We start from the raw sequence: 20,181 nt of genomic DNA, 5'->3' as shown, positions 1-20,181 counted from the left end.
GTGATAATGAACATTTTTTCATGTTTGTTGCCCTCATCAGTGTCTTCTTTTGTAAAGTGTCTGTTCATATCCTTCACCCACTTTTGAATGGGCTTGTTTTTTTTCTTGTAAGTCTGTTTTAGTTATTTGTAGATTCTGGATATTAGCCCTTTGTCAGATGGGTAGATCGCAAAAAATTTTTCCCATTCTCTTGGTTGCTGATTCACTCATGATTGCTTCTTTTGCTGTATAGAAGATCTGGAGTTTAATTAGGTTCCATTTTTCTATTTTGGCTTTTGTTGCCAATGCTTTTGGTGTTTGAGTCATGAAGTCCTTGCCTATGCCTATGTCCTGAATGGTTTTGCCTAGGTTTTCTTCTAGGGTTTTTATGATGTTAGGTCTTATGCTTAAGTCTTTAATCCATCTGGAGTTAATTTTAGTGTAAGGTGTCAGGAAGGGGTCCAGTTTCTGCTTTCTGCACATGGCTAGCCAGTCTTCCCAACACCATTTATTAAATGGAATCCTTTCCCTATTGCTTGTTTTTTTTCAGGTTTGTCAAAGATCAAAGATCAGATGGTTGTAGATGTGTGATGTTGCCTCCGAGGCCTCTGATTTTTTCCATTGGTCTGTTTCTCTGTTTTGGTACAAGTACCATGCTGTTTTGATTACTGTAGCCTTGTAGTATAGTTTGAAGTCAGGTAGTGTGATGCCTCCAGCTTTGTTCTTTTTGCCTAGAATTGACTTGACTATGCGGGATCTCTTTTGAGAGCCATATGAATTTTTTTCCATATGAAGTTTAAGGTGGTTCTTTCCAGTTTGGTGAAGAAGGTCATTGGTAGTTTGACAGGGATAGCATTGAATGTTTCTCCATCTGTTTGTGTCCTCTCTTATTTCCTTGAGCAGTGGTTTGTAGGTCTCCTTGAAGATGTCCTTTACATCCTTTGTTAGTTGTATTCCTAGGTATTTTATTCTCTTTGTAGCAATTGTGAATGGCAGTTTGCTCTTGATTTGGCTCTCTTTAAGTCTGTTATTGGTGTATAGGAATGCTTGTGATTTCTGCACATTCATTTTGTATTTTGAGACTTTGATGAAGTTGCTTATCAGTTTAAGATTTTGGGCTGAGACTATGGGGTCTTCTAAATATACAATCATGTCATCTGCAAATAGAGACCATTTGACTTCCTCCTTTCCTAATTGAATACCCTTTATTTCTTTTTCTTTCTGATTGTTCTGGCTACAACTTCCAATACTATATTGAATAGGAATGGTGACAGACAGCATCCTTGTCTAGTGCCAGATTTCAAAGGGAATGCTTCCAGTTTTTGCCCATTCAGTATGATATTGGCTGTGGGTTTGTTGTAAATAGCTTTTATTATTTTGAGATACGTTCTGTCAATACCTAGTTTATTGAGAGTTTTTAGCATAAAGGGCTGTTGAATTTTGTCAAAGGCCTTCTCTGCATCTATTGAGACAATCATGTGGTTTTTGTCTTTGGTTCTGTTTATGTGGTGAATTACATTTATAGACTTGCATATCTTGAACCAGCCTTGCACCCCTGGGATGAAGCCTACTTGATCGTGATGAATAAGCTTTTTGATATACTGTTGCAATTGCTTTGCCAGTTTCATTGAAGATTTTTGCATCTATGTTCATCATGGATATTGGCCTGAAGTTTTCTTTTCTTGTTCAGTATCTGCCGAGTTTTGGTATTAGGATGATGTTGGTCTCATAAAATGATTTGGGAAGGATTCCCTTTTTTTGGATTGTTTGGAATAGTTTCAGAAGGAGTGGTACCAGCTCCTCTTTGTATGTCTGGTAGAATTCAGCTGTGAACCCATCTGGACCTCGGCTTTCTTTTGGTTGGTAGTCTGTTAATTGCTGCAACTTCAGCCCTTGTTATTTGTCTATTCAGGGTTTCAACTTCTTCCTGGTTTAGGCTTGGGAGGATGCAAGTGCCCAGGACTTTATCCATTTCCTCCAGGTTTACTGGTTTATTTATGTGCATAGAGTCGTTTGTAGTAATCTCTGATGGTGGTTTGTATTTCTGTTGGATCTATGGTGATATTCCCTTTATCATTTTTTTATTGCATCTATTTGATTATTCTTGCTTTTCTTATTAATCTGGCTAGTGGTCTATTTTGCTGATCTTTTCAAAAAACCAGCTCCTGGATTGATTTTTTTGAAGGGTTTTTTTCCTGTCTCTATCTTTTTCAGTTCTGCTCTGATCTTAGTTATTTCTTGTCTTCTGCTAGCTTTTGATTTTTTTTGATCTTGATCCTCTAGCTCTTTCAATTTTGATGTTAGGGTGTCTATTTTAGATCTTTCCTTGATTCTCATGTGGGCATTTATTGCTATATATTTTCTTCTAGACACTGCTTTAAATGTGTCCCAGAGATTCTGGTATGTTGTGTCTTTGTTCTCGTTGGTTTCAAAGAATGTCATTATTTCTGCCTTCATTTCATTGTTTATCCAGTCAACATTTAAGAGCCAGTTCTTCAGTTTCCATTAAGCTGCATGGTTCTGAGTTAGTTTCTGAATTCTGAGTTCTAACTTGATTGCACTGTGGTCTGAGAGACTGTTATGATTTCCCTTCTTTTGCATTTGCTGAGGAGTGATTTACTTCCAATTATGCAGTCAATTTTAGAGTAGGTGTGATGTGGTGCTGAGAAGAATGTATATTCTATGGATTTGGGGTGGAGAGTTCTGTAAATGTATGTTAGGTTTGCTTGGTCCAGGTCTGAGTTCAAGTCCTGGATATCCTTGTTAATTTTCTGTCTCATTGATCTGTCTAATATTGACAGTGGTGTTAAATTCTCCCACTATTATTGTGTGAGTCTAAGTCTCTTTTTAGGTAACTAAGAACTTGCTTTATACATCTGGGTGCTCCTGTATTGGATACGTATATATTTAGGATCGTTAGCTCTTCTTATTGCATTGATCCTTTTACCATTATATGATGTCCTCCTTTTTTTGATTTTTTTGGTTTAAAGTCTATTTTATCAGAGCCTAGGATTGCCACTCCTGCTTTTTTTTTTTTTCTCTCCATTTGCTTGGTCAATCTTCCTTCATCCCTTTATTTTGAGCCTTTGTGTATCCTTGCATGTAAGATGGGTTTCCTGGATACAGCACACTGATGGGTTTTGGCTTTTTATCCAATTTGCCAGTCTGTATCTTTTGATTGGGGCATTTAGCCCATTTACATTCAGGGTTAATATTCTTATGTGTGAATTTGATCCTGCCGTTTTGATGTTCCTGGTTGTTTTGCCTGTTAGTTGATGTAGTTTCTTCATTGTGTTCATGTTCTTTACCATTTGGTATGTTTTTGGAGTGGCTGGTACTGGTTGTTCCTGTCTATATTTAGTGCTTCTTTCAGAAGCTCTTGTAAAGCAGGCCCGGTGGTGATGAAATCTGAGTAATTGCTTGTTCATAAAGGATTTTATTTCTCCTTTGCTTATGAAACTTAGTTTGGCTGGATATGAAATCCTAGGTTGAAAGTTCTTTTCTTTTCTTTTTTTTTTTTTTTGAGACAGAGTTTCGCTCTTGTTACCCAGGCTGGAGTGCAATGGCGCGATCTCGGCTCACCGCAACCTCCGCCTCCTGGGTTCAGGCAATTCTCCTGCGTCAGCCTCCCGAGTAGCTGGGATTACAGGCACGTGCCACCATGCCCAGCTAATTTTTTGTATGAAAGTTCTTTTCTTTAAGGATGTTGAATATTGGGCCCCACTCTCTTCTGGCTTGTAGGGTTTCAGCAGAGAGATCTGCTGTGAGTCTGATGAGCTTCCCTTTCTGGGTTACCTGACCTTTCTCTCTGGCTGCCCTTAGCATTTTATCCTTCATTTCAATGCTGGTGAATCTGACTATTATGTGCCTTGGGGTTGCTCTTCTTGAGGAATATCTTTGTGGTGTTTTCTGTATTTCCTGGACTTGAATATTGGCCTGCCTTGCTAGTTTGGGGAAGTTATCCTGGGTGATATCCTGAAGAGTGTTTTCCAGCTTGGATTCATTCTCTCCATCACATTCACGTACACCTATCAAACATAGATTAGGTCATTTCACATAATTCCATATTTCTTGGAGGCTTTGTTTCGTTTTACTCTTTTTTCTTTATCTTTCTTTCTCATTTTATTTCATTGAGTTGATCTTTGACCTCTGATACCCTTTCTTCTGCTTGGTCAATTTGGCTATTGAAACTTGTATATGCTTTCTGAAGTTCTCATGTTTTCAGCTCCATCAATTCATTTATGTTCCTTTCTAAGCTGTTTATTCTCATTAACATTTCGTCAAACGTTTTTTCAAGGTTCTGTTTCTTTGCATTGGGTTAGAACATGTTCTTTTAGCTCAGAGAAGTTTCTTATTATCGATCTTCTGAAACCTGTTTCTGTCCATTCATCAGACTCATTCTCCATCCAGCCTTGTTCCCTTGCTGGTGAGGAGTTGTGATCCCTTGGGGGAGGATAAGCATTTTGGTTTGGCGTGTTTTCTTCCTTTTTGCGCTGGTTTCTTTCCATCTTTGTGGATTTATTTACCTGTGGCCTTTGTAGCTGTTGACTTTCAGATGGGGTCTCTGAGTGGACATCCTGTTTGTTGATGATGAAGTTATTCCTTTCTGTTTTAGTTTTCCTTCTAACAGTCGGGACCCTCTGCTGCAGGACTGCTGGAGGTCCACTCCAGACCCTGCTTGCCTGGGGATCACCTGCAGTGGGTGCACAACAGTGAGGGTTGTTGCCAGTTTCTTCTATCTTTGTCCCAGAAGGATGCCTGCCAGATGTCAGTCTGAGTTCTCCTTTGTGAGGTGACTCTGGATATATGGGGGTCAGGGAGCTGCTTGAGGAGACAATCTGTCCTTTATAGGAGCTCAAGTGCTGAGCTGGAGCTTCTTTGTTCCATTCAGAGCTGCTGGGCAGGTACGTTTAAGTCTGCTTCAGCAGAACTCATAACAGCCTTTTTTTCCCCAGGTGCTCTGTCCTGGGAAGGTAGGGCTTTATAAGTTTCTGTTGTGATGCTGCCTTTTTTCAGGGATGCCCTGCCCAGCGAGGAGGCAGCCTAGTCACAGTCTGCCAGCAGAGGTGTTGCTGATCTGCTGTGGGCTCTGCCCAGCTACTGTGTGAACTTCCCTGCAGTCTTGTTTATAGGGGTATAGTTAGAACTCCTCAGCAATGGTGGCCTGCTTCTGTAATGGTGGAGTCTCTCTATAATGGCAGACCACCTCAGCAATGGTGGACTGCCTCGGTAATGGTGGATACCCCTCCCCCACAGTTGGACCATCCCGGGTTCAGCTGTGCTTGCTGTGAAACTCAATCCAGAGCATTTCAGATTCCTGGTCTTTGTGGGGGTGGGACTGGCTGTGCCTGATCACCTGGCTCCCTGCCTCAGAGCCCACCCCCCACTTTTTTTTCAGTTGAACAGGTGACTCTGTCTCCCAGGTGTTCCAGTCACCAGTTGAAACGGCGCCTGGATTTGTATGAGTTGTGGGGAGACCCACTGTGCTGGCTGAAACAAGCCATGCTGGAGGTTTGTGGAGCTTTTTTGCCTGGGAACCTCCTGGCCTGGCTCCCTGTTTCAGTCCCCTTTTCTGCAGTTGAACAGGTGACTCTGTCTCCCAGGCATTCCAGTTGCCAGTTAAAAAGGCACCTAGATTTGTGTGAGATTTTGTGTGGAGACCTGCTGTGCCAGCTGTGCTGGAGGCACTTTTCCACTTGGGAATGTCCTGGCCTGGCTCCCTGTTTCAGTACTCTTTTTATCAGTTGAATGGGCAACTCTGTCTCCCAGGCATTCCAGGCGCCTGTTGAAAGGCACTTGATTTGTATGAGATTTTGTGTGGAGACCCGCTGCGCTGGCTGAAATAGCTGTGCTGGAGACTTGTAATGATTTTTTTTACCTGGGAATCTCCTGGCCTGGCTCCCTATTTCAGTCCCCTTTTTGTCTCCCAGGTTCTCCAGTAGCCAGCTGAAACGGCACCCAGACCCGTGTGAGTCTTTTGAGCAGAGAGCCCCCATGCTGGCCGAAACAGCTGTGCTAGAAACCCGTGGTGCTCCTCTGCCCAGGAATCTCCTGGTCTGTGGGCAATAAGAATCCATCTGGAAATATAGTGACCACTCACCCTCCACACGCTTGCTGGGACCTGCAATCCAGAGCTACTCCTACTTGGCTATCTTGGATCCCCAGTCATTCCTGAGAATTCTAAATGATTCAGTTTAATCAAGCTAATCTCAGGTGAGATTGGGGGGGGGGAATCCCACACAATTCAAAGCCATTCAAGTCTCTAAGAAGTTCCAAACTTTCCCAAATCTTTTTCTTCTTCTGAGCCCTCCAAACAGTTCCAATCTCTGCCTGTTACCCAGTTCCAAAGTCACTTTCACATTTTCAGGTATCTTTACAGCAGTGCCCCACTACCTGGTACCTCATTAGATGGAAAATGGAGCCAGCTGATAGCTGCACAGAATCATGCACACACACATGTAGCAGCTGTGTTGATGGCATCGGTGATTCAGTCTTTCAGTTCTCCTGTCCTCCTCTGCTCAGCATACCCATTTCTGCTTTGCCAGCTGGCTCTATGTTCTACTAACAGAGGAAACTAGAGGGAGACTGCAAACTGAAGAGGTGGCACTGACTTACTCCTTCCTGTCTGCTTCTCACTTCCAGCAATGCTCCTTAGCCCTGACAAAGCCAGTTCCCTCCCATAGCTGCAGCTGCACCGAGCTAGTGGTTTTGCAGTTTCTCCAATACACGCAAGCTAGGTACACCATGCCAGCCCCAGCTACCACCCACCATGGACCTTTCTCTAAACCTAGAAATATCACCACCAACCAGCAGGTGGCCCCTTCTCAGACATCTGACTCAATTACACATGGATCCTTCTTTAAGTTCCAGTAATTCAAACCTATACCCTTTGTTTCTTCAGCCTTGTAGAAACTGCAGTTGTTACCCCTACAATACTTTATAGTAGTTCTCAAACTGTGGTCCTAGGACCAGCAACACTGGCATCTCCTGGGAACTTAGACATTCAGGTTCTAAAGCACCATCCTAGCCTAATGAATAAGTAACTCTGATGGTGTCACCAAGAATCTGTTTTTAATAAGCCCTGTGTTAAAGAACTAAATAAGAACTAAAACTGTATGACTATCAGAGGAAAACACAGGGGCAAATCTTCATTACCCTGGATTTGGTTAATGTATTTATTCTTAGCCATGACACCCAAAGCACAAGAAACAAAATTTAAAAATTGCTAAACTGGATTTCATCAAAAACTACAACTCTTATACATCAAAGAGTACCATCAACACAGTGAAAAGACAACCCACATAATGTGAGAAAATATTTGCAAATCATATATCTGATAAGGCTCTAATATCCAGAATACATGAACTATATTTATAATGCAACAATGGAATTAAAGAGAAAAAAACTTGAATAGATTTCTCCAAAGACAATATACAAATGGCAAACAAGCACATGAAAAAATGCTCTACTTGGTTAGTCATTAGAGAAATGCAAATCAAAACCACAACTGAGAGGCCAGGCATGGTGGCTCACACCTGTAATTCCAGCACTTTGGGAGACCAAGGTGAGCAGATCACCTAAGATCAGGAGTTTGAGACCAACCCAGCCAACATGGTGAAACCTTGTCTCAACTAAAAATACAAAAATTAGCCAGGCATGGTGGCAGGCGCCTGTAATCCTAGCTACTTAGGAAGCTAGGGCATGAGAACTGCTTGAACCCAGGAGGCAGAGGTGCCAGTGGGTCACTCTAGCCTGGGTGACAGAGGAAGACTCTGTCTAAAAAAAGCACACGCAATGAGAGATCATTTCAAACCCACTAGATGGCTATAACCAACAATACAGAAAATAACAAGTGTTGTAAGCATACAGAGAGATTGGAGCCTTCCTACAGTGCTGATGGAAACTGAAGTGTATAGCACTGCAGCGAACTGTTTGGTGGTTTCTCAAACAGTTAAACATAGAATTACCACAGAACTCAGCAATCTAACTCCCAACTATATCCCTAGGATGAATTCAAAACATATGTTCGTACAAAAACTTGTACATGAATGTTCACAACAGCATTATTCATAGTAGCCAAAAGGAGGGAGAAAGCTCAAATGTCCATCAACTGATAAATGAATTTTAAAAATGTGTATACATACAATGGAGTAGTATTCAGCCTCAAAAAGGAGTAAAATTTTCACATGGTATAACATGGATGAACCTCAAAAACATGTGAAAGAAGCCAGACACAAAAGGTCATATATGACTCCATTCATATGAAATGTTCAAAACAGGCAAATTTTGAGAGAAAATAGATTAAAGGTTGCCAAGGGATGGGAAAAGGAGGAGGATTGAGAGTGAATGCTAAAGGGTACAGTATTTCTTTTTCAGGAAAGAAAAGTTCAGGAATTAGCACTAATGGTTGCATAACCTTATAAATATATTTAAAAACAAGCTGTACACTTAAGAATGGTTAAAATGGTATTTTTTTTCTACATTTAAACTATGTAACAATGTAAATGACATTTGTCATGCTCGGATATTTGTTAAAATGGGTAAAGTAACTAATTGTGATTAAGTAACAATAAAAGGCAAAAATGCTGTAAGAGCATTTTTTTTCAAACTGTGGTAAAATAGACATAATAATATAAGTTACCATTTTAAAATCCTCTCCACCCCTCCCAAAAGATGGAGTCTTGCTCTGTTGCCCAAGCTGGAGTGCAATGGCGCAATCTGGCTCACTGCAACCTCCACTTCTGGGTTCAAGTGATTCTCCTGCCTCCCCAATAGCTGGGATTTCACCATGTTAGCCAGGATAGTCTTCATCTCCTGACTTCATGATCCGCCCACATTGGCCTCCCAAAGTGCTAGGATTACAGGCATGAGCCACTGTACATGGCCTCATTTTAACCATTTTTAAGGATATAGTCCCGTGGCATTAAGTACATTTTCACACTGTTGTACAACCTATTACCATTATCATCCTAGAACTTTTCTTACCTTGCAAAATGAAACTTGGTACCCATTAAATAACAGCTTCCAATACTTCACTCCCCCAGGTGGTGGTGCTCACCACGTGGTGAGCACTACTCTCCTTTCTGAGTTAACTACTCTAGGCACATCAGTAAGTGGCACCATACAATATTTCTCTTTTTGTGATTGTCTTGTTTCACTTAGAATAATGTGTTCAATGCTCATCCATTTTGCAGTGGGTGACGGAATTTCATTCCTTTTTAAGGCTGAATAATATTCCATAGTATGGCTATACCATATTTTGTTTATCCACTCACCATCAGTCAATGGGCATTTAGTTTTTTTCCATCTTTTGGCTGTTATGAATACTGTGAACATGGATATACCTGTTTCGTTCTGTCTCTGCTTTTCAAAAATAAAAATACACATGGTCTCCAACTTTATGACAGTATAAAAGTGATAAACATTCAGTAGAAACTATACTTCAAATTTTGAAATTTTCCCAGGCTAGTGATAGGTAATATGATACTCTTTCATGACACTGAGCAATGGCAAGTGAGCTTCAGCTCCCAATCACCATGCCATCGGGAGGGCAAACAACCAACCAATACTCCACCATGCTGATACTGAAAGTGCTGAACCTTCTATGATGTATTAAATGCATTTGCAACTTACCATGTTTTCAACTTACAATGGGTTTATCAGGATGGAACCCCATAGTAGGTCAAGGAGCATCTACGGTTAGGATGTTTTTGAAGGGAGACTTTGAAGTAAGTTTATTAAAAATAAAAACTTTTTGAAAATACATACCTTTTATATCAGCTGAAGGACTAACAATTCAATTTAATTCAAAGCCACCAAACCCAAAAGAGCAATGATACTATCTGCTTAAAAAAAAAAAAACAAAAAAAAAACAAACAAAAAAAACCAAAAGACATAAAAGTATCCACTGTAAATTTATTATGCATTAGGAAGCTTAACCTAAAAACCAATAGCATCGTAAAAAGATGTTATCTCTGTTTGTAACAGGTTTCAAAATATATTCTTTTAAATGTATTCAGTCAGTACACAATCCTTTATAAAAGTTGTATATATTTTTTCTGTCAATACCTTCATTACATTTATAAATACAAGATTTACACAGCACCCCATCAAAAAAAATTAAAACCCTTTACAAATATCTACATATATTTCATACCTATAAAACTTTCAAAGGAGTGCTGTTAAAGGTGGGCCCTAGTTAATGGTCCATTTACTGGTGCAGCAAAATACATATAAATCTGTAAAGTTTTCTTTATCCATAAAACATCTCAAAAATTAGCAAGACACTTATCGTGAAACTCAGCTTCATAAAACCATATTTTAGAAAGGAACTTAATGTCCGTATTCCCATGCGATTCAAAAGTCAGACAAATGGACTGAAATAAAGATGAACTGAAAACAAATACACACTACAGAGCAGTTAAGGCAGGAGTGTGATGGGTTAGAAAAACTTTGAGAAGTAGGACTGGAAGACATGGGAAGAAGTAATAATGACTCATAATAATGCCTGAGTCTGAACTTGGATATAAACTTCACTTGTATCCAGTTACTTACTCTCATCTTATTTAGGAATTTCCAAATTGTTAAAAACTTTCTTAGAAGCAGCCTACAATTCCTATGTTGCCACCAGAATGCTTGAGTTTTTTTTTTTTTTCCTTCTGTAAAATCACCTTGGACCTAACCAGGACACCAGGTTCGGGAATCTGAGTTGAGTTTTACATGATTTAAGTGTGTAATAAAAATTTCTTTCATCTAGTAAAGGTATTATATTTAATATTATTCATGTCCAGAAGTATATATATATGCTGAGTTTCATTCTAGACAAGAATAGGAAGTAGAATAAAAGGAGACTAGGTTTTTATTTGACCTTCGAACAAAGACAATAGATCCCTGATACTGAGTGACTCTTAAGAGTGGCCACTCGTCAATACATATGGGCTTGATTCAGAGAAACAGAAAGGTAGAAATTAAGAAGGAATTCTTTACCTGAAATCTTGCCAGAGATGGCAGACTCATTATAGTTCTGCACCTTTGGCTGAAAAGGGCATAGAAAGATTGCTGTCACTCTTACTCCAGTCATTACAGGAAAGCCAGCCGTTATACCAGAGAGATGACTTTTTCTATTGGAGTTTTACCTTGGGGGTTGCACATTATTTGCAGGGAAGTATTTCAAATCTTACCTTATTCTAGTGTACAAACAGGGGAGGCGGGGGGAAAGAATGTAAAAGGGAAAAACAAAACAAAAAAACTGGAGGAGGAAGAGCAGAATATGGATGTGGTATTTATCAAACTTGGCCCTGAAGAATGCTGCTGGCATCTCCCATCCAGCACCATGAAGTCACCAGGTGGTGTGGCTCCTTCCATGGTTCTCAGAGATGGCAAATGCAGAATCCCACTTTCTGCCGAGTTTACAGCTCGGTGCACTGATTCCCAGGCTCCTCAAACGAAGAGAGTTCCCAGATGCTGCTGTCTTGCAGCAGTGGCTCAATGTCCTCATCACTGACCCGTTCTGGGGTGTTGCTCAGGCTGCCGCTGTTACTGTGTGTTTGAACTCCACTGGCTTTACTGTATTCAGGAATGAATAAGGCAACCAGAAAAGACATAAGAACGATACATGCCCCAAATAAAAACGGTGGGCCTGGGATGACAGCTCCCTGATGGATGTGGAAAACAAGTGGAGACAAAGAATATAGTTAGTCTTTTTAACTCAAATTATTCCTAGATTACCCAAAAAAACACACCACCAAAAAGTGAATCATTCTCATAAGCAAATGTTTCATTAAATGTCAAGGCAAATTCTAATAGAGCTTGGTGTTTGGAATATTACAGAGGGCAACTAATTACAGCTTTTTGTACCACTTCTAAATAGCTTAAGCAAACCTGTAAGCTTGTAAGTAACAGCTATTTACCTATAATCCCATCCTATGACTTCATATTACACACCTTTGTATATAAACATTAATTCCAGCTTTGTACAGAGATCTATACTCAATATAGCTTAGAAGGAACAGGAAGAAATTTCAAATAAATAGTACAAAAACTACTCTAGCTCGATTTTTAGCTGGATTTTTAGGTCATTTCAAATTTTAATTAGCCTGGGCTTAGTCAAGGAATAGCACAGTGGTTGTTTAGGTGAAAACAGGATCTGAACAAAATTAAGATATATCTGGTACATAAGATATTAAATTACTACAATGATCCCCACCCCCGGATTCCGAGAGGCAATGAACACAAAACTTATTGCTGTCAAATAAAATATAGTAATACACAGGTAAGAATCCCCTCCAAATTTAAGGTCACAAGATTTTGCTATAATCATACACAACTGTTGTTAAAAAATAGACTTATGACCAAATTACCTGCAGGGGAACATTGTTAGAATTCAATTTCGGGCCCAACTCAGTCAGTTCCACATGGAACATGTAGAATATGAAGCCATACAGTGCTGGCCCCAGGCCATTGCATAGTCCTCTTATTCCAGTTATGATCCCCTGGGCAACTCCTAAATTGGAACAAAGAGAAGAAAGCCAGTCTTCTCAGAAAGGCATCTCAAGATTTGGAGCTGAATAGCACTTTCTCACATTAATTCAGCAAGACTGAGGAGAAAGCATGCTAATAAAAGTAGATTAGGAAGACGTCATCTATTATTTTCATTCACTGCACAAATGTTTTCTTGGTTTTACCATGTCCATTTAGTGTTGTCCTTTTTGTGCTGAGATCTATAAGGAGAGGAAATGACAGTGATGTTTCCCAAATTTTGGAGAGTTAAATTCTCCATTTCAGCTAGATCTGTCTAAAAAGTGGGGAAAAAAAAAAATAAAATCCAAAACTTTAATATCGTCCCATTTGAGGCAATTTCCACTTTTCTGTCAACTGAGATTTCTCTGCTCCAGTCATTTACTGGTGCTTTGGCAATAAAAACCTGCCCTTCACCTCTGGCAACCCTGCTCTCAGGAATACAGAGCAGTTCCCATTAGGCAGACTCCATCTTCACAGATGTATTCCAGCCCTCTCTCCCTATAGACCTACATTGAAAACCCACAAGTGCCAAATTCCTAAATGTCTCTGCTTTCTAACATAGCAAGTAAAAAATTAGCTTGAACCATATGAAATGAATGTTTTTGTAAATCAAAAATGGTAGCATGTAATTCAGCCTAATACAATGTGTTCTCAAACTTTTATATGCTGACATTTAGAAACATGTATATTGACATGAAGTATAAAAACAGTCAAAGAAAATCTATTCCCCAAATAACAGAACAGTGTCTTTAAGATCCCAAGGTAGTTACAGTCCTCCACAGATAGCTCACATCTTCACCTCAGAGGCAGCACCTTCCTGAGGATACAAGCCAACTGAGTTCCTGTAGCCAGGAGTGACATACAGAATTTGTGGTATTCAGGGAACAATATTTAACAATGAATACGAGTAAGGTACCTAACCTCTGATATGGAAAAAAAAAAGTGCCATGAATAAACCATGCTTTCCAATATAGTTTCTTATTAAAACCTTTAAAAGGGCTCTTAGGGCCAGGCACTTTGGGAGGCTGAGCACTTTGGGAGGCTGAGGTGGGCAGATCACAAGGTCAAGAGATTGAGACCATCCTGGCCAACATGGTGAAACCCCACCTCTACTAAAGATACAAAAATTAGCTGGGCATGGTGGTGTGTGCCTGTAGTCCGCTACTTGGGAGGCTGAGGCAGGGGAATGGCTTGAACCCGGGAGGCGAAGGTTGCAGTGAGCCAACATCGTGCCACTGCACTCCAGCCTGAAGGCAGAGTGAGACTCCATATCAAAAAAAAAAAAAAAAAAAAAAAGGTGGGGGGAGCTCTTAGGCATTAACAAAGTTTTCTCCCTCTAAAACTGTCTGCTACTTCTTCCTGAATACAATGAGGTGAGCCATTAGGAGACAGAGAAGGAAAGGGATTAAACTAGCCAAGGGAACTCCTAGAAAGGAAAGCAGGCCAGGCACAGGGGCTCATGCCTAAAATCCCAGCACTTTGAGAGGCCGAGGCAGGCAGATTGTTTGAGCCCAGGAGTTCGAGACCAGCCTGGGCAACATGTCTCTACTAAAAATACAAAAAATTAGCTGGGCATGGTGGTACACACCTCTAGTCCCAGATACTTGGGAGGATCACCTGAGCCCAGGAGGCTGAGGCTGCAGGGAGCCAAGATCACACCGCTGCACTCCAGTCTGGGTGACAGAGTGAGACCCTGCGGTGGGGAGGAAGCGAGGTGGGGAGGGAGGGAAGAAAGGAGGGTGAGAGGACAGGACGGGAAGGGAAGGGAAGCAGGGGCATGGGAAGGATGGGATAAGGATCTAGATGGTGGAATGCTATTTTCCACATGTCAGTCTTAATTTTAATTTCATCTCTCACTCAACATCTAATTACAACAACCACACAGATTTTTTCTTTCTGCTCTCAAAGAACTATTTTTTAAATTAAGCTCACAGACTTTTGGCTATTCCAAATGAAATAAGTTTTAGTGCATAAAGTAATTAAATCAGTAACTTGTGATTAACTGGTATTTCATTCTTTAATAGACATCTGTTAAAATGTGATTATAGTCTGGTTAATTGTGACACTAAAGGACAAAAGAGGTATCAAAACTGAAAAGGGAAAATATATTTCTTTCTTTTTCTTTTTTTGAGACGGAGTTTCGCTCTTGTTACCCAGGCTGGAGTGCAATGGCACGATCTCGGCTCACTGCAACCTTCACTTCCTAGGTTCAGGCAATTCTCCTGCCTCAGCCTCCTGAGTAGCTGGGATCACAGGCACGCGCCACCATGCCCAGCTAATTTTTTTGTATTTTTAGTAGAGATGGGGTTTCACCACGTTGACCAGGATGGTCTCGATCTCTTGACCTTGTGATCCACCCGCCTCGGCCTCCCAAAGTGTTGGGATTACAGGCGTGAGCTACCGCACCTGGCCTTGAAAATATATTTCTAATTGTTAGTAATCTGAACTGCTAAGTCCAGCTTTAAAAAATATGAGTGTAGTGGCTGGGCGTGGTGGCTCACGCCTGTAATCCCAGCACTTTGGGAGGCCAAGGTGGGTGGATCACGAGGTCAAGAGATCGAGACCATCCTGGTCAACATGGTGAAACCCTGTCTCTACTAAAAATACAAAAAATTAGCTGGGCATGGTGGCGCGTGCCTGTGATCCCAGCTACTCAGGAGGCTGAGGCAGGAGAACTGCCTGAACCCAGGAGGTGGAGGTTGCAGTGAGCCGAGATCGTGCCATTGCACTCCAGCCTGGTTAACAAGAGCGAAACTCCGTCCAAAAAAAAAAAAAAAAATTAGTGTAAGATCAAAGAGAGAGGAAAATAGAATGTTCCTATCTAAGTATAATCCTTGAGAAGGCTGTCAGCTCCTGCTGTCAGTGGGGAGAACTCAGAGCTTCTCCTGCTTCTAGCAAGATCTCAGCTGAAGGAGAAAAACAGAGGGGGCAGTGATCTTACCTTGCTGATCTGACTCTGCATTCCGAGAGACGAGGGCACTGATTGCCGGAAACGTGATGCTAGACATGGCGGCCACAGTCCCTGCTGCCCACATCATCCTGCAAAGACAGGACAAGCATGGTCAGGCAGCAGGTCAGCCTCAAGGAGGTCACTATTCAGAATGCAATCAGTGGCAAAAGTACAAATGCCTTCTGTTTTCTCCTGTTATATTTTACTATTTCCAACTTTTTAAAAAATGCATTTTTTTTAACCGAAAAGGTTACACACCACGTTGTAGAAAATTAATCACTTAATGGCCTGGGATGGGGATAGAAGGGCCAGGAGAACTTGTTTCTTCATTTTACTTATTTCAGAAATTTTTCTTCTCCCTGGTCTCCCTATTACCATCTTTAGACATAAGCTCAGTGAAGTTCATAAGATTTCTTTTGTTTCTATAAATACATTTTCTCCACTGACTTTTCATTTTTCCTTTAAAAGGCTCACTTCCACACTGCCCTTGAGCTACACAGTTTGCTACCCCTCAACAGAACATGGTGTGCCCCCAACTGGAAAAACAGACCCTGCCTCCCTCTTTACACCTTTGTCCTTCTCTCAATGAAAAAGGCTTAACTATATCAGTATGAAGTGTGGTAAAGTAAGGCCCCAACTTTGGGACGGTCATTACTGAAAGGGAAAAAAAAAAAACCCCAAAAAACACAACCTTACATGATGACAAAGTCTTAACACTGCATGAGTGTGACTAAATCAGTTACTGAACCAAAGTTCACAAGAGCAAAATCAGAAAGAACAAGGAGAATCAAGCAAGTTAATCCAGTAGAGTCACAGATGGTTAGGGGATGTGGCTCATGACTATAATCACAGCACTTTGGGAGGCCAAGGAAGGAGGACTGCTTGAGCCTAGGAGTTCAAGATCAGCATGGGCCACATAATGAGACTTTGTCTCTAAAAACAAAAACAAAAACAAAAAACCTTTGGAGTGGTGGTACGTGTACATAGTCCCAGCTACTCAGGAGGCCAAGGTAGGAGGATCGCTTGAGCCTGGGAGCTCAAGGCAAGCAGTAAGCCATGATTATGCCACTGCACTCTGGCCTAAGCAACAGAGCCAGACCCTCTCTCTCCAAAGAGAGGGGGTTGGGGGAGAGAGGGCGGGAGCAAGCGAGCGAGAGAGAGCGCGAGCACTCTCAAGTGGATCAAATGAAATTCCGAAATTCAGAATGGGCACATGTACTTGCTCACCAAACTAAACACTAATCACTAAGGCAATTCTAGTTTCTCTAACTTATGTTGTCTGTTTATGTGTTCAAAGTGAGGACGAGCTCTACCATCTAAAATGGAGATGACATTCCTGCATCTTCCCACTGGACACATGGAGAAACCTGTCATATTAACAAAACAGAACTCATGATTCCTTCTATTTTTTCTTATTCCACTGAGCTTATTTTGATCTTCCTTCCCATTTATAGCAATCAATATGGTAGTAGTAATTAATAACTGTGGCAGAATGCACATGGTTTTGCAAGAAATCTTAAGTGTTCATCTAACTCAAATGACTTATAAAGATTATGTTATTGCCCCAGGGTCACTCAGTTAATGATAGCTAATGATAATTAATTTGCCATAATCAGTTACTTTTCTGGATCTTCTTGTTTTGCTTTTGACTGTATTCAATGTCTCTAAAAATTGGCATTTGTGTTTAAAAAGTAGACATAAAACTTTATTTGGGGGCTGGGGCAAAGAACAATCCCATGAAAGTCCAATGACATAAAGGCAGTCTTCATAAATAATTGTTACCTAGCTCCACATTTCTCCAAATTAAAGCCTAATGGTTTCTGCAACATTGAATACAACAAACCAGTAAAATAACCCTTGCTTCCTTCTCATCACACCCAACCAGCCCAAGCTCCTCTAAGAGGTATCTGTCTCACAGTTCATGAGAATCTAAGAGTGAGGCTTACCAGGCCTGCGATCCAAAACCGTACCAGGCTAACTGGAGCATCTGGAAGCCTAAGCCAAGGAGGACAGTATTCTTATTTCCTAATGATCTCATCAAGATGCTAAGAAAGACTGTCTGCAAAGTAAAGGAGACAATTCTGAAAAACCACATCAACACACAGAATCAAAATACAAGCTCTGTGTGTGAAAACCCTTCCCTGATGGCCAGGGACCTCCTAAGGGTACTCTGCCTGATCTGTGACCTCAGAGTCTGGACTGTACTGATGAATCTCCACAGGGGTGGAGTGTTGGAGGCTCCCAGCCTGACCTGGGGCTCATGCTTTCTGCCTCCTTCCTGAGAAGCCTGTCTACTTGGTGTTCTGCTGGCACTTTCCAAAAGGTTATTGTAACTGTTCACCAGTTACCATGATTCAGAGGGACAGCCTCAGCCTCTTTGGAGAAATACTAATCACCTGTATATTTGTGAAGAGCAAACTCCTGCTGAACATTTACAGAATATGAGAGATTCTGCTGTAAGTTTTACAAAGTTGAGATTGAAATAAGTTTGATTTTAATAAATATATACTCTGCTAAATATAACTAGTTGGGATAGTCTGAAAAGAAGCTGGATAAAAGATGGCTGGGCTGGCCGGGTATGGTGGCTCACACCTATAATCCCAGCACTTCGGGAGGCCAAGATGGGCAGATCATGAGGTCAGGAGTTCGAGACCAGCCTGGCTAGCATGGTGAAACCCTGTCTCTATTAAAAATATAAAAATTAGCCAGGCATGGTGGCACACACTTGTAGTCCCAGCCACTCAGGAGGCTGAGGCAGTAGAATCACTTGAACCCAGGAAGCAGAGGTTGCAGTGCACCAAGATTACACCACTGCACTCCAGCATGGGTGACAGAGCGAGACTCCGTCTCAAAAAGAAAAAAAAAAAAGATGACTGGGCTAACTAGAGTTAATGTTTGATTTTGTAAAAAACCAAAATAATGATCAACTTGAAAGGTTAACATAATTTACATTTGCAACACATTTCAACAAAAACAAAAATATAAACGGCCTTTGCCCTTGATGCATTCCCATAAGCCTTGTCAAATCTAGTATTTGCATAAAGCAGTTTTGCAGCCTTCTCATTTCTCCTTGAGAGAGGGTTATCACAGAATGTTTTGCTTCACTGGTAGCCATTTCGGGGAAACAGCCCCTAAGCAGTACCATACAAAATAGTGAGTATGTCTGGGCACAGTAAATTAATTTAAGGACAATATGCTTCACCTTTTCTGGTACTCTGTTTGTAACAGATGGGGAAATAGTTAATGCTTTCTCTCTCTCTCTCTCTCTCGTGTGTGTGTGTGTTTTCTCTCTCTGAGACAGAGTCTCGCTCTGTCACCTGAGCTGGAGTGCAGTGACACAATCTTGGCTCCCTGCAACCTCCACTTCCTGGGTTCAAGCAATTCTCCTGCCTCAGCCTCCTGAGTAGCTGGGATTACAGGTGTGTGTCACCACATCCAGCTGATTTTTGTATTTTTAGTAGAGACAGGGTTTCACCATGTTAGTCAGGCTGGCACTCCTGACCTAAGTGATCCACCTGCCTCGGCCTCCCGAAGTGCTGGGATTACAGGCATGAGCCACTGTACCCAGCCCTCACTGAATATATTTTAATGTTCTGATTCATATTTCTTCAGTCCTGGGGACAATAGGAGTTGAAGTAGTTACCGATTTTCATTTCTGCTTTTCTTTTCTACTTCCTTTTCAACATCGAAATAACACTGAAACATTTTCCTAGCTGATTCTGCAATCCAGAGATAGATTATAATTATTCACTATTTTGGTTGGTATAAAAGCAAATAAAAGAATTTGCCCAGCAGAGAGTACAACAAATATTCTAAAAAGCAGAGAAAGTTGTATTAAAGTTCTCCTAAATCATCTTCTCTGAGAAAACACTAAATGGCAGATGATGCCAGTGTGGTGTTGGGGGAGGGTGCCAGAGGCCCCCAGGGCCCTGGGATGGGGCACCACCGTGACTTCCAAGGAGGCTTAGGCAGCAGCATCAGGGGCCCGGGCCCCCACGGCTCAGGCTGAAGACAAGGAGTGGATGCCAGTCACCAAGCTGGGCCACCTGGTCTAAAACATAATTTTTAAAAATTGTTTTAAATACAAAAAATTTCTCCTAAATTATAACTTCAAAAAAAATTTTCTCCTAAATTATAACCTCAACACATTATATAAGAAGAAATGGTTCTGTGGACGGACTACATCTACTTCAGATTCTCAATTTGATATTACACTATAGTTGTGTAAGATGCTACCATAGCAGGGGTGAGGGACTGAGGTAGCAGTTCAGGGAACATCTCCTTGTACTTTTATATGTGGGTTCCTGTGAAACTATGGTTATCAGGATTTTCTTCATTTTTTAAGTATGGATAAAATGATACTCACCTGAGCCACAATGGACAGAATTCCTACCATAGCTATGAATGCAGCAATTTTAACAGATCCAAAACCTATGACCTATGGAAATGGAATGAAAATAGTTTAGTAATATAGATATTATAAAATAAGGAATATTATGTTCTATTACAATGATAGGATAGTTGAGGAAAATTCATAAAACCAGTGGCAAATTAAGAAAGACAGTGCTGAAAGCTGAACCTGTGTAACCAGTAATTTTTTTTTTTTTTTGAGACGGAGTTTCGCTCTCGTTACCCAGGCTGGAGTGCAATGGCGCAATCTCGGCTCACCGCAACCTCCGCCTCCTGGGCTCAGGCAATTCTCCTGCCTCAGCCTCCTAAGTAGCTGGGATTAC

The 20,181-nt window shown here is 41.0% G+C and overlaps 1 protein-coding gene across 1 annotated transcript in view; it reads right to left on the bottom strand.

The window, feature by feature from the left end:
• Nucleotides 1-9,874: 9,874 nt before the first annotated feature.
• Nucleotides 9,875-20,181, bottom strand: part of MFSD14B (major facilitator superfamily domain containing 14B) — an 83,507-nt gene continuing 73,200 nt past the window's right edge. The window contains exons 8-12 of the mRNA XM_003938207.4: nt 19,815-19,886; nt 17,395-17,507; nt 15,440-15,537; nt 12,339-12,481; nt 9,875-11,633 (exon numbers count right to left, since the gene is read on the bottom strand). Coding sequence (XP_003938256.1) covers nt 11,388-11,633; nt 12,339-12,481; nt 15,440-15,537; nt 17,395-17,507; nt 19,815-19,886 — 672 coding nt within the window. The 3' untranslated portion in view covers nt 9,875-11,387. The remainder of the gene's footprint in view (nt 11,634-12,338; nt 12,482-15,439; nt 15,538-17,394; nt 17,508-19,814; nt 19,887-20,181) is intronic.

Source organism: Saimiri boliviensis, chromosome 2, assembly GCF_048565385.1.
Source record: "Saimiri boliviensis isolate mSaiBol1 chromosome 2, mSaiBol1.pri, whole genome shotgun sequence".
Lineage (NCBI taxonomy): Eukaryota > Metazoa > Chordata > Mammalia > Primates > Cebidae > Saimiri > Saimiri boliviensis.
This window is presented reverse-complemented; position numbering and strand designations above follow the sequence as displayed.